The sequence below is a fragment of the Macaca thibetana genome, chromosome 16, assembly GCF_024542745.1.
Source record: "Macaca thibetana thibetana isolate TM-01 chromosome 16, ASM2454274v1, whole genome shotgun sequence".
NCBI lineage: Eukaryota > Metazoa > Chordata > Mammalia > Primates > Cercopithecidae > Macaca > Macaca thibetana.
Genome location: NC_065593.1, coordinates 49720157 through 49735295, shown reverse-complemented (window position 1 = coordinate 49735295; position 15139 = coordinate 49720157). Strand labels below are relative to the sequence as shown.

General features: G+C 47.5%; 1 protein-coding gene across 2 annotated transcripts in view; it reads right to left on the bottom strand.

The window, feature by feature from the left end:
• WIPF2 (WAS/WASL interacting protein family member 2) overlaps positions 1 to 15139 on the bottom strand; it is a 68753-nt gene that overhangs the window by 14546 nt on the left and 39068 nt on the right. For both annotated transcript variants that reach the window (XM_050762758.1, XM_050762757.1), the window contains 3 exons: positions 7409 to 7541; positions 5490 to 5606; positions 3012 to 3668 (listed from right to left, as the gene is read on the bottom strand). In XM_050762758.1, coding sequence (XP_050618715.1) covers positions 3012 to 3668; positions 5490 to 5606; positions 7409 to 7541 — 907 coding nt within the window. The remainder of the gene's footprint in view (positions 1 to 3011; positions 3669 to 5489; positions 5607 to 7408; positions 7542 to 15139) is intronic.

Sequence of the window (15139 nt, the reverse complement as noted above, 5' to 3'; positions counted from 1 at the left end):
TTTTTTTTTCCTTTGAGGCAAGGTCTTACTGTGTTGCCCAGGCTGAAGTGCAGTGGCACTATCACGGCTCACTGCAACCTCCACCTCCCAGGCTCAAGTGGTCTTCCAACCTCAGCCTCTCGAGTAGCTGGGACTACAGGCATGCACCACCATGCCAGGCTAATTTTTTAAAATTATTTTTTGTAGAGACAGGGTTTTGCTATGTTGCCCAGGCTGGTCTCGAACTCCTGGGCTTAAGTGAACTGCCGGCCTCAACCTCCCCAATCCCAAGTGCTGGGATTACAGGCACGAGCCATCATGCCCAGACTCCATGACATAACTCCTTAATCAATGTTCTATACCTACAGAAACTGACTTTAAAATAAAAGCTAAGGGCTGGGCGCAGTGGCTCACTTGAGGTCAGGAGTTTGAGACCAGCCTGGCCAACATGGTGAAAACCTGTCTCTACTAAAAATACAAAAATTAGCCAGGTATGGTGGCACTTGCCTGTAATTCCAGCTACTTGGGAGGCTGAAACATAACAATCACTTGAACCTAGGAGGCGGAGGTTGCAGTGAGCAGAGATCGTACCACTGCACTCCAGCCTGGATGACAGAGCAAGACTCTGTCTCAAAACACAAACAAACAAATAAATAAATAAAGGATAAGCTGTTTGGGGAGGGTATATCTCAAAGTCTAATGATACAAGGATATGGGAGCCAAAATTCCCAGGTCCAATAAGGCCCCAGAGAGCTGTCATGGTCTCCCCTCACTCTAAAATTTCAATTATGCTAATTATAAGGAGATTACACAACCTCTTCTTTTTCCAGGGTTCCTGAATTTCCTCCTTACCCAGCTTAGGCTTCATTATTGCAATCACTCCCTCACATACACCCTTTCCTTCCTGCCTCACTCTCCCTTAGAGTCGCACATGCCTAAAACATGCTAACACTGGTTAAACAGAGCTCTACTCTTATTTTGTACCTGCAAATCACAGTTGAACACACATGAGACTAATTAATCTCACATGAAATGTATGGCCCATAATCTCAAGTGGGCCCTTCGCGTGGTTGCCTATCTGAGCACATTTCCCTAATCCACCCATACTCCCATGCTCCAGATGACCATTTCATGCCACTTCTCTCTCCTCAACTCGCCTTCTCCTTCCCTCGCCTCAATCACAGCTGATGCTTTTGCTTTCCATTTCACTGAGAAAACAGAAGCAAATTAGAATAAACTTTCCACTTGCTTCTACCACTACACCCACCTACCCACTTGCTTCTAAGCCTATATGCTCTGCCTCCCCTCTTGTTACTACGGAAGAACCACATTTCTATCTAAGGCCAACCTTTTATCTGTGGATCACATTCTCTCTCCTCTGGCCTCCTAAGGTCATTATTCAGGCAATCTGTTCCCTCTCCTCTGATTCAATTTTTTCCCTCTCTCCTAAGTTTCATGCTACTCATTCCATCAGCATACAAATAGGTCTCCCATCTTGGGATGGGAAAAAAACCAACTCTCAACCCCACATCTTCCTCCAACATTCACTTCACTTCTCTTCACCCCTCTCTCCTGGACTTTACAGCAAACTCTTTAAGATATTTCTATATTGCTATCTCCAATTTCTCTCCTCCTATTCCTGCATTCTTGAACCCACTCCAATTAAGCTTTCACTTTCGCCCTCCACCACTCCACTGAAACTACTCCAAAGGGTCCCATGACCAATGCCAGTTCTTGGCCTTTAACTTACCCGACCCATCTGCAGCACTGGGCACAGCTGACCACTTACTCTACCTTGGAGTTTCTCCATCACATTCTTGGTTTTTCTCCTTCCATCCTCACTAGAAGCTTTTCTGTTTCCTCCACTGGGTATTCTTTATCTCTCTTGCCTCTAATGTAGGAGGGCGAGGGCTTAGCCCTCATCTTTTTTTTTTTTTTTTTTGAAACAGAGCGTCACTCTGTCACCCAGGCTGGAGTACAGTGGCGTGATCTTGGCTCACTGCAACCTCTGCCTCCTGAGTTCAAGCAATTCTCCTGCCTCAGCCTCCTAGGACTCTTCTTATCTATACTCACTCCTTAGGTGACTTCATCTAGCATGTGGTTTTCAATACCATTCAAATGTGTCTCTCTAGTCGAGACCTCTCCCCTCAACTTTGGAGTCTGATAGCCAAGTACCAATTCATTATCTCTTCTTGAGTACCTAATAGGCATCTCACACTTGTCTCAAACCAAACACCTATCTTCCCACAAATTCGCAGTACTCCTAACCATCTGGCCATTTACTGCAACAGCCCAGTAACTGGTCTCTTTTTGTCACCTTTGTCCTACTGCAGTCTGTTATCAACACAGGAGCTAGTGATCTTTTTAAAAGGTGAGTCAAATCATACTACTTCTCTGTTTAAAACTCTCCAGTGGCTTCCCATCTCACAAAGTTAAATTCAAGGTCTTTGCAAAGTCCTGCAGTGTTCTCCCCTGCAGCTCCAGCTTTCCAACCTCTAAGTCCTACCACTCTTCCCTCCCTCAGTCTTTCTAGTCTTGCCACAAAGGCCCTCTTGCTGTCCCCAAAATGTTTCAAGAATACTTCTACCTTATGTCCTCTACATTTGTTGTTCCCACTGCCTGCAACAGCTGTTCTCCTAGATAACTACTAAGCTTACTCGTCACTTTCTTGAGGTCTTTGTCAAATTTTCACCTTATCAGTAAGGACTGTCTTGACTCTCTCCCTACTGCTCCAATTTATCATCATCCGACCTCCGCCCCAGTACATCTTATTCCTCTCCTCTGCTTTGTAATTCTCTAAAGCATACTACATACTATGTATTTATATATTTTACTAGTTTGACTGTCCAAAACAAGAACTTTTTGTCTTTTCTATTTATTGCTATTTCCCTACCAACAGATCTGACGCATAAAAAGGTACTCAATAAACCCATTGAATGAATAAATGAATTACTGTCTTCAAGCAGTGCTCTGGGGAAAAGATAAAATCAATTCACAGCACGATAGGGAAAAAGGTGCTTCCAAGCACTTACCTGCTCCCCGACTGGGAGGGTCTCGGGCTGGGGGAGGTGGCCTATTACTCAGTAAAGAGGAGGAGGCTGAGGTGGGCGGAGGAGGTGCTAGGCCTCTGACAGGCCCTGGTGTCTTCCTATGCAAAGAATTGTGTCTCTGTGGCAGCTCAGGGGCTGACTCATTAGTGGGGCTAGAGGGTCCATTGGGGACCCCAGGAGGCTGGCGGTAAGGCGGAGGAGGAGGAGCCAGAGACTGGCCACTTGGTCCCGTTCTGATATTCACAGGGGAAGGAGGTGGTTTGACTGGGGGTGGAGCAGGAGGTCCCTCTCGACCAGGGTGAAGCCTCTGTCCAGGCGTCGGCGGCAAGGGTTTCTCTCTGTTGTAGGCGGGGGCTTTGTTGCTGTGCATAGGCAGAGGTGTGGGGGGTGCGTTGGCACGCCGCCCTGGGGGTGGCGGGGGAGGGGCAGAGGAGCTGTGCTTCATGCCCGTACTGCTGGTGGTATTAGGCCGAGAGAGGTCCGGTAAAGAGGGTCTCTGCATCCGGGGCAGTTCTGGGAGTGAGGCCCGGCTGCTGTCTGTATCATCCTGAGGACGCCCGCTGGCTGCAGATACTGGAGGCCTTGGGGCAGCAGCTCGAGAACTGGGGACTTGCAGGGCCGGCTTACCAGCTAGGTTCTCTACAAATACACAAACACGGGGTCAACAGAGCTAGACAGATACTGGTCAGTATCTCTACTTGACTCAGCTCCTTAGTGCAACCTGCATGGTAGCAGGGAAAGGACTTGCATAGTTCTGGGGTTTTGCTTTTTTTTGTGTGTGACAAAGTGTTGCTGTTGTTGCCCAGGCTGGAGTGCAATGGCACGATCTCAGCTCAACGCAACCTCTGCCTCATGGGTTCAAGTGATTCTCCTGCCTCAGACCCCTGAGTAGCTGGGATTACAGGCGCGCACCACCACACCCGGCTAATTTTTGTATTTTTAGTAGAGATGGGGTTTCCCCATGTTGGCCAGGCTGGTCTCAAAATCCTAATCTCAGGTGATCCACCCACCTCGGCCTCCCAAAGTGCTGGGATTACAGGCGTGAGCCACCACGTCCGGCCTAGTTCTAGGTTTTAATATGGTTTCAGGCTCAGGATACATTGTTATTTATTTTTAAATTTTACTTTATTTTTGACAAGTAATGATTTTATGTATTTATGGGATACAATGCCTTGTTATATGTATACATTGTGGAATGATTAAATCAAACTAACATATCCATCACCTATTTTTCTTTTTATGGTGAAAACACTTAAAATCTACTCTACAACAGGCGCAGTGGCTCATGCCTGTAATCCCAGCACTTTGGGAGGCCAAGGCAGATGGATCACTTGAGGTCAGAAGTTTGAGACCAGCCTGGCCAACATGGCGAAACCCCATCTCTACTAAAACTACAAAAATTAGCCAGGTGTGGTGGCCTGTGCCTGTAATCCCACCTACTTGGGAGGCTGAGGCAGGAGAATGGCTTGAACCCAGGAGGGGGAAGTTGCAGTGAGCCAAGATGGCGCCACTGCACTCCAGGCTGGGCCAGAGCAAGACTCCATCTCAGGAGGAAAAAAAAGAAAAGAATAAATAAAATAAAACTCTTTTAGCAATTTTCAAATATACATCAAGTATAATCAGGGGTCGTCTGATTATACCCCTGGGGCCACGCACCTGTACAGGTCAGTGACCTGTTAGGAACGGGGCACACAGAAGGTGAGAGAGCCCGCATTACCGCCTGAGCTCCGCCTCCTGTCAGAAGAGCAGCAGCATTAGATTCTCATAGGAGGGCGAACTCCACTGTGAACCGCCCATGTGAGGGATCTAGGTTGCATGCCCCTTATGAGAATCTAACTAACGCCTGATGATCTAAGGTGGAACAGTTTCATCCCGAAACCATCCCCGACCACCATCCATGGAAAAATTGTCTTCCATGAAACCAGTTCCTGGTGCCTAAAAGACTGGGGACTGCTGCAATAGATCACTAAAACTTACCCCTCCTGTCTAACTGAAACTTTGTACCCTTTGACCAACATCTCCCCTTTCTCCATCCCAACACCTACTGCCCCCAGCCTCTAGTAACCAACGTTTCACTCTCTACTTCTATGAATGAGTTCAACTGTTTCAGATCCCACATATAAATGAGATCATGCAGTATTTGTGTTTTTGTACCTGGCTTATTTCACTTAGTATAATTTCCTCCAAGTTCATCCGTATTATCAGAAATGACAGAAGTTTCCTTCTTTTCTAAGGCTAAATAGTATTCTAGTGTATATATACCACATTTTCTTTATCTAAATTGCATCCGCTTTCATTTAATCCCTCAGCTTTTGCTGTATTCTACTGTATAACTCCTCCCCTGCTCCCAAGTCTTTCTGCCCCCGACCTTTACCACACTCCTCAACTTGAGATGGCCCACTTGGGACATCAGAAATTAACACACCAGGGAAATATCCTGGGAAAGTACTCATCAGATACCTGAACCGTCCTTGGCTCCCACAGGTCGAAGCTTCGGCACTCCTCCTTGGAACAGACCTCCCTTGGGCTGCAGGGCAGCTCCTCCAGAGCCATAGCCACCACTGCTTCCTTTGGGCTCTGGAAAGCATACCAGTAGGGTTTTCATTTCACATGCTCTCAGCTGATGACCAAGTCAATCATGAGGGGAAACCCCTCCTCTGTCTGGGCTATCGCTTGCAAACAAACCAGTCTTGTTTTTGCCCTTCTATTTAAAAAAGCAGGCCTGGTACAGTGGCTCATGTCATTAATCCCAGCATTTTGGGAGGCCAAGATGGGAGGATCACTTAAGTTCAGGAGTTTGAGAGCAGCCTGGGCAACATAGTAGGACCCTGTCTCTACAAAAAATTTCAAAAATTACCCAGGCATGGTGATGCATGCCTATATACTTGGGAGGCTGAGATGGGAAGATTGATTGAGCCTGGGAGGTCGAGGTGGCAGTGAACCATGATCGTACCACTGCACTCCAGCCTGAGCGACAGACAGAGCAAGACCCTGTTTCAGAAAAAAAAAAAGAGAGAGAGAAAAGAAAAGAAGGGAAAGCTAGGCGTCTCTGCTCCACAGCTTTGTGTAGGGATGAAACTCTTTGTTGTGATGAAAGAGAAAGAACAAGTGAGGCTGGGCGCAGTGGCTCACACCTGTAATGCCAGTACTGTGGGAGGCCGAGGTGGGCGGATCACGAGGTCAGGAGATAGAGACTATGGTGAAACCCCGTCTCTACTAGAAATACAAAAAATTAGTCGGGCGTGGTGGCGGGTGCCTGTAGTCCCAGCTACTTGGGAGGCTGAGGCAGGAGAATGGTGTGAACCCGGGAGGTGGAGCTTGCAGTGAGCTGAGATTGTGCCACTGCACTCCAGCCTGGGTGACAGAGTGAGACTCCGTCTCAAAAGAAAAAAAAAAAAGAACAAGTGGCTGATCTTCCTTTATTTAGGGCAAAGGGATAAGGGGGTTAAATAAATGTTTGGGGGGCCAGGTGCAGTGGCTCATGCCTGTAATCCCAGCACTTTGGGAGGCCGAGCAGGTGGACCACCTGAGGTCAGGAGTTCAAGACCAGCCTGGTCAACACGGTGAGACCCCCCGTCTCTACTAAAAATACAAAAAATTAGACAGGCGTGGTGGCACACACCTGTAATCCCAGCTACTTGGGAGGCTGAGGCACGAGAATCATCTGAACCCAGGAGGCAGATGTTGCAGTGAGCTGAGGCCACGCCACTGCACTCCAGCCTGGGCAACAAGAGCAAAACTCAGGCTAAAAAAAAAAAAAAGTGCAACATAGTTATCTGGACTCTCCTCTCCACATCTCAGATGATAGATAGAAGGTTAAGGGATCAGGGACCAATATGTGAGCACTCTCCAGAGGCCTACAGGAACGGACACTTGTAGCAATCATAAAATCAACCTTGGTTTCAGTCAAGAGGTTTATAGGAATGTGGCAGTATCCTCAAAGGACAGTCAAGGATGTGCCCTGATGAGTATTAGTTACAATAAGAGACGGCAGCCTTCTTTTTTTTTTTTCTTTTCCTTTTTGAGAGACAGAGTCTTGCTCTGTTGCCCAGGCTGGAGTGCAGTGGCGCACTGACGTGATCACAGCTCACTGCAGCCTCGAACTTCTAGGCTCATGCAATCTTTCCACCTTGACCTCCCAAAGTATTTGGCTTACAGGCATGAGCCACCACGCCCAGTGAGATGGTAACCTTAAACCTGAGATGCTCTCCAAGAGTCAAGAAGAAACTTCTAAGGTTCAGAAGAATGAGAAGAGAGCCAAAGCACATCCCAGGACAAAACTCTCCCACTCAAGCCCCAATAAAAATAACAACACAGCCAAGTCTTCAAGTCACTCCTGGGATCCTGCCGGTTCACTAGGAAATGAAGCTCAGACTCACTCTCGAGGATGGGAGCACTCCGATCATTAATGTTGGTCACCTTCTTCAGCTTGGTCCCTTTGCAAATGTCCTGTAAGAGGGCGCCTCGACCCCGCTGCTCATCTCTACTCAGCTTGGGCTGCTCTGTGTTTGCCTGGAGGATAAGAGAAATGTAAGTTCACCCTAAATAGTTCCCTTTATCGGCCAGGTGCAGTGGCTCACACCTGTAATCCCAACACTTTGGGAGGCCAAGGCAGGTGGATCACTTGAGGTCAGGAGTTCGAGACCATCCTGGCCAACATGGTGAAACCCCGTCTCTACTAAAAATACAAAATATTAGCCAGGCATGGTGGCACATGCTGTAATCCCAGCTACTCGGGAGGCTGAGACAGGAGAATCACTTGAACTCGGGAGTTGGAGGTTGCAGTGAGCCGAGATCACACCACTGCACTCCAGCCTGGGCAACAGGGCGAGAATGCGTCTGCAAGAAAAAAAAAAAAAAGTTCCCTTTATCACAAGCTTGGGATAAATGACTTAAAGCAAACGGATTCCTTGAAATATCTGTCTAACATCATTAGATATATATACCAAAGAGCAATATCAATGTGCATCATCCTTTTCAGTTTTTTCCCTCCTGTTCTATCTTCTGTGAAGGAGCTCCATTTCCTTCTTATTCAGAAGCTTCTGATGGGAGGCCTGCAGTAATACTTAGTTATCTTTGTGCTAGTCTGCATGTGAGACACTATGTATGTATGTTAATGTGTATCATCACCATCAAGGCAAAATTTAGTCCCTACTATGACTTAGGCACTGTGGTAAGCACAATATTTGCCTTAGCTGATTTAAATCTCGAAACCTTCCCATGAGAAAGGTATTATTATCATTGTCGCCATTTGGAAAGGGTGGGCCAGACGCTGAATAGCTATCTAAGGTCATGCAACTAATAAACGATAAAACAAGAGTCCAAACTCCAACAGTGACACTAAAAACTCATATCCTATCTCAACTAACATACCCTACTGTCTCCCTATTACTTCAATTTAACCTCTAAATAAAGTTATAAAGTAAACTATATTATTCTCATTCCAAAGATGAGGAAATAAAGGTAATGTCACATCATTAATAAACAAACAGCCAAGATTTGAATGCTCTGATTGTCTCGAAGCCCCAGGCGTTTTCTATTCTCTGATTGCTTTTTTTGTTTTTGCTTTTTTTTATTTTTGAGACAGGGTCTTATTCTGTCATCCAGGCTGGAGTGCAGTGGCACGATCACTGCTCACTGCAGCCTCAATTTCCCAGGCCCAAGTGATCCTCTCACTTCAGCCTCCCAAGTAGCTGGAACTACAGGTACATGCCACCACATTTGGCTAATTTTTGTAACCTTTCAACAACATGGTTCTTTTCAGGTTCTTCATCTTCCACTTACCTCTTAAACCTCATTTCCCAGAGTTCTATCCTCAGCCTCTATTCAAATGCTCCTGGGCACACCCACCCCGTCCCAGGGCTTGATTGCCACCATAACTCCCCAAACTTCAAATATGTGTATCTCGTCCTCATGCCTCTGACCTGAACTTCATACACTGCAGTATAAAAAATGATGCACGCGGCTGGGCGCAGTGGCTCACGCCTGTAATCCCAGTACTTTGGGAGGCCGAGGCGGGCGGATTGTGAGGTTGAGAGATCGAGACCATCCTGGCCAACATGGTGAAACCCCATCTCTACTAAAAATATAAAAAACTTAGCCGGGTGCGGTGGCACGTGCCTGTAATCCCAGCTACTCAGGAGGCTGAGGCAGGAGAATCACTTGAACCTGGGAGGCAGAGACTGAAGCAAGCCGAGATCACGCCACTGAACTCCAGCCTGGTGACAGAGTGAGACATCGCTTCAAGATTTAAAAAAAAAAAAAAAAAAAAAAAAAAGTCATGCATGCGGCCGGGCGCGGTGGCTCATGCCTGTAATTCCAACACTTTGGGAGGCCGAGGCAGGTGGATCACCTGAGGTTGGGAGTTCAGGACCAGCCTGACCAACATGGAGAAACCCCGTCTTTATTAAAAATACAAAAATTAGCCTGGCATGGTGGCACAGGCCTGTAATCCCAGTTACTTGGAAGGCTGAGCCAGGAGAATTGCCTGAACCCAGGAGGCATAGGCTGCGGTGAGCCGAGATCCCAACATTGTACTCCAGCCTAGGCAACAAGAGCAAAGCTCCATCTCAAAAAATAAAAATAAAAATAAAGATGCAAGTTAAAACATAGTAACTACCAACTGGTAAAGGTTAAAATCAGAAGGCCAGGCATGGTGGCTCACGCCTACAATCCCAGCACTTTGGGAGGCCAAGGCGGTGGATCAAGAGGTCAGGAGACCGAGACCATCCTGGCCAACATGCTGAAACCCCATCTCTACTAAAAATACAAAAATTAGCCAGGCGTAGTGGCATGCGCCTGCAGTCCCAGCTACTCAGGAGGTTGAGGTAGGAGATTTGCTTGAACCTGGGAGGCGGAGGTTGCAGTAAGCTGAGATCGCACCACTGCACTCCAGCCTGGGTGACAGAGCGAGACTCCGCCTCAAAAAAAAAAAAAATTTTTTTTTTTTTACTAAAGAGATTGTAAAAACTTACTGAAGGCAGGGTTCATGAAGGCAGGAACCACACCACTCACTGCTGCAGAGTGCCTGGCACAGAGAGGAAGCTCAAAAAATGCGCAGGATGGGCCGGGCGTGGTGGCTCACACCTGTAATCCCAGCACTTTTGGAGACCGAGGTGGGTGGATTATGAGGTCAGGAGTTCGAGACCAGCCTGGCCAACATGGCGAAACCCCGTCTATACTAAAAATACAAAAATCAGCCTGGTGGCCGGGCACGGTGGCTCACGTCTGTAATCCCAGCACTTTGGGAGGCCGAGGCGGGTGGATCATGAGGTCAGGAGTTCGAGACCATCCTGGCTAACATGGTGAAACCCCGTCTCTACTAAAAATTACAAAAAATTAGCCGGGCGTGGTGGCGTGCGCCTGTAGTCCCAGCTACTTGGGAAGCTGAGGCAGGAGAATGGCGTGAACCCGGGAGGCAGAGCGGAGCTTGCAGTGAGCCGAGATTGTGCCACTGCACTCCAGCCAGGGCGACAGGGCGAGACTCCGTCTCAAAAAAAAAAAAAAAAAAAAAAAAAAAAAAAAAATCAGCCTGGCATGGTGGTGCATGCCTGTAATCTCAGCTACTTGGGAGGCTGAGGCAGAAGAATCGTTTGAACCTGGGAGGCAGAGGTTGCAGTGAGGCGAGATCACACCACTGTACTCTAGCCTGGCTGACAGAGCAAGACTCTGTTTCAAAAAATAAATAAGTAAATAAAATTAAAAAATGAAAAATAAATACACAGGATGAATAAGTATGGTAGTCGTAAGGATTCAGGGAAAAGGGAATTTTTATACTACCTAGGGTAAGATAAATTGGTATAATCTTTCTAGAAAGCAATTTAACAATATGTATGAAAAGCCTTAAAAATGTCCAGGCCAGGTGCAGTGGCTCATGCCTGTAATCCCAGCACTTTAGGAGGCCGAGGCAGGCAGATCACCTGAGGTCAGGAGTTTGAGACCAGCCTGGCCAACATAATGTAACCCTGTCTCTGCTAAAAACATAAAATTAGCCAAGCATAGTGGCACATGCCTGTAGTTCCAGCTACTTGGGAGGCTAAGGCAGGAGACTCGCTTGAACCCGAGAGGCAGAGGTTCCACTGAGCTGAGATCGTGCCATCGCACTCTAGGCGACAAGAGCGAAACTCCATCTCAAAAAAAAAAAAAAAGGCTTGAACATGTGTGGCACAAGAATTCTACTTCTAGGAATTCATTTTAAGAAAACAACTGGGGCCGGGCACGGTGGCTCAAGCCTGTAATCCCAGCACTTTGGGAGGCTGAGACGGGCGGATCACGAGGTCAGGAGATCAAGACCATCCTGGCTAACACGGTGAAACCCCGTCTCTACTAAAAAATACAAAAAACTAGCCGGGCGAGGTGGCGGGCGCCTGTAGTCCCAGCTACTCGGGAGGCTGAGGCAGGAGAATGGCGTGAACCCGGGAGGCGGAGCTTGCAGTGAGCGGAGATCCGGCCACTGCACTCCAGCCTGGGCGACAGAGCGAGACTCCGTCTCTAAAAAAAAAAAAAAAAAAAAAAAAAAAAAAAAGAAAACAACTGGACAGGCCGGGCATGGTGGCTCAAGCCTGTAATCCCAGCACTTTGGGAGGCCGAGACGGGTGGATCGCGAGGTCGGGAGATTGAGACCATCCTGGCTAACACAGTGAAATCCCGTCTCTACTAAAAAATACAACAAAAAACTAGCCGGGCGAGGTGGCAGGCGCCTGTAGTCCCAGCTACTCGGGAGGCTGAGACAGGAGAATGGCGTAAACTCGGGAGGCGGAGCTTGCAGTGAGCTGAGATCCGGCCATTGCACTCCAGCCTGGGCAACAGAGCGAGACTCCATCACAAAAAAAAAAAAAAAAAAAAAAAAAAAAAAAAAAACAACTGGACAAGTGCACAAAGATGCTAATAATAGCAATAAACTATTTCTAATGGCATAAAACTGAAAATAATCTAAAAGCTAAATCAGAAGGAACAATGATAATATAAGCATACAATGGAATGCCAATTAAGCTCTCAAATATTTAAAAGTAAGTATCTTTTTATAGCAATAATGTTTGACACAATCTTTTTTTTTTTTTTTGGAGACAGACTCTCCCTCTCTTGCTCAGGCCAGAGTGCAGTGGTGTGATCTCAGCTCACTGCAAGCTCTGCCTCCCAGATTCGAGAGATTCTAGTGCCTCAGCCTCCCAAGTAGCTGTGACAACAGGCGTATGCCACCACACATGGCTACTTTTTTTTGTTGTTTTTAGAAGAGATGGGGTTTCGTCATGTTGGCCAGGCTGGTCTCAAACTCCTGACCTCAGGTGATCCACCTGCCTTGGCCTCTCAAAGTGTGGCCACTGCACCTGGCCTCGTCAAGTAAAACATTTTGAAAAACAATACATATGACCTGGTGTGGTGGCTCACACTTATAATCCCAATACTCTGGGAAACTGAGGTAGGTGGATCATCTGAGGTCATGAGTTCAAGACCAGCCTGGCCAACTTGGTGAAACCCCGTCTGTACTAAAAATACAAAAGTTGGCCAGGCGCGGTGGCTCAAGCCTGTAATCCCAGCACTTTGGGAGGCCGAGACGGGCGGATCACGAGGTCAGGAGATCGAGACCATCCTGGCTAACACGGTGAAACCCCGTCTCTACTAAAAAATACAAAAAACTAGCCGGGCGAGGTGGCGGGCGCCTGTAGTCCCAGCTACTGGGGAGGCTGAGGCAGGAGAATGGCGTAAACCCGGGAGGCGGAGCTTGCAGTGAGCTAGTGAGCTGAGATCCGGCCACTGCACTCCAGCCTGGGCGACAGAGCGAGACTCCGTCTCAAAAAAAAAAAAAAAAAAAAAAATACAAAAGTTAGCTAGACATAGTGGTGAACACCTGAAGTCCCAGCCACTCGTGTGGCTGAGGCATGAGAATCACTTGAACCCGGGAGGCGGAGGCTGCAGTGGGCTAAGATCATGCCACTGTACTCCAGCCTGGGTGACAGTGAGATCCTGTCTCACAAAAAAAAAAAAAAAAAAAAAAAAGATTTCACTTTCTGAATATCTTTTTTTTTTTTTGAGACACAGTCTCACTCTGACTGGCAAATTTTTGTATTTTTAGTAGAGACAGGGTTTCACTATGTTGGCCAGGCTGGTCTCAAACTCCTGACCTTGTGATCCATCCGCCTCAGTCTCCCAAAGTGCTGGGATTACAGGCGTGAGCCACCACACCTGGCCTCTAAATAACATTTTTTTTTTTTAGATGGAGTCTCGCTCTGTTGCCCAGGCTGGAGTGTAGTGGTGCAATCTCGGCTCACTGCAAGCTCCGCCTCCTGGGTTTACGCCATTCTCCTGATTCAGCCTCCGAGTGGCTGGGACTACAGGTGCCCACCACCATGCCCAGCTAATTTTTTCTATTTTTAGTAGAGACGGGGTTTCACCATCTTAGCCAGGATGGTCTCGATCTCCTGACCTCGTGATCCGCTTGCCTCGGCCTCCCAAAGTGCTAGGATTATAGGCATGAGCCACCGTGTCCGGCCTCCCTCTAAATATCTCGACTCCACTATCCATGCTGATAGCTTTAGTTTAGACCTAAATTTTCTTTTTCTTTTTCTTTTTTTTTTGGGGGGGGGGATGGAGTCTTGCTCTGTCGCCCAGGCAGGAGTGTAATAGTGCGATTTCCACTCACTGCAACCTCCACCTCCTGGGTTCAAGTGATTCTCCCAACTCAGCCTCCCTGGTAGCTGGGATTATAGGCACCCACCATCATGCCTGGCTAACTTTTTTTGTATTTTTATAGAGATGGGCTGTCATTATGTTGGCCAGGCTGGTCCTGAACTCCTGACCTCAGGTGATTCGCCCGCCTCAGCCTGCCATAGTGCTGGGATTACAGGCATGTGCCACTGTGCCCAGCCTTAGACCTAAATTTTCAATGGCAACAGGCCTCTGTCTCCAGGCTCGACCCCAACCCCAGTCCCCCAAACTGTATTGGAAAGGTGCAAAAACAGGTTACTCTTGCTGCTGAAAATATTTCAACAACTCCTCATGATGGTCAGAAGAAAAATCTAAACCCTCAGCGTACATCTCCAGCTGCATCTGCTACCACATCCCCTCAAGCAATAATCTAAACCTCTATATGCTTTCTTACAAATCAGCACGAGGCCGGCACAGTGGCCCACACCTGTAATCCCAGCACTTTGGGAGGCCCAGGCAAGAGGATCACTTGAAACCAGGAGTTCAAGACCAGTCTAGGCAACAAAGTGAGACTCTGCCTTTACAAAAAAAAAAAAAAAATTTTTTTTTTTTGAGACAGAGGTTCAAGTGCTGGGATTACAGGCATGAGCCACTGCACCCAGCCTAAAAAAAATTTTTTTTAAATTAGCTACGTGCAGTGTCATGCACATGTAGTCCCCTCTACTTAGGAGGCTGAGGCAAGCGGATCACTGAGCCCAGGAATTAGAGGCTGCAGTGAGTTATGATCAGAACCACTGCACTCCAGCAACACAGTGAGACCCTGTCTCATTCATTAATTAATTAACACCAAATCAGTATCTTTCCACATGCTGCTTCCTCAGCTTCAAGTGCCCTCCCTCCTGCCTTTCTTTCTGGCTAAGCTCTACTCATGGTTTAAGACTCAGCTCAAGTATCACCACCTACCTAAAAGCCTTCATTGACTGCCTCCTCTTTCTACCCTGACTATAACCATACAAGCTCTGCTTTATTTTTTTGAGACAGAGTCTCACTCTGTCACCCAGGCTGGAGTGCAGCGGCGTGATCTCAGCTCACTGCAACCTCTGACTCCCTAGTTCAAGCGATTCTCCTGCCTCAGCCTCTCAAGTAGCTGGGATTACAGGCAAATGCCACCACGCACAGCTAATTTTTGTATTTTTAGTAGAGATGGGGTTTCACCACGTTGGCCAGGATGGTCTCGATCTCCTGACCTTGTGATCTGCACGTCTTGGCCTCCCAAAGTGCTGGGTGCAATCTCTGCCTCTAGGGTTCAAGTGATTCACCTGCCTCAGCCTTCCAAGCAGCTGGGATTACTGGCTCCCAACCACCACACTCAGCTAATTTTTGTATTTTCAGTAGAGATGGGAGTAGAGATGGGGTTTCGCCGTGTTGGCCAGGCTGGTCTCAAACTTCTGACGTCAACTGATCCA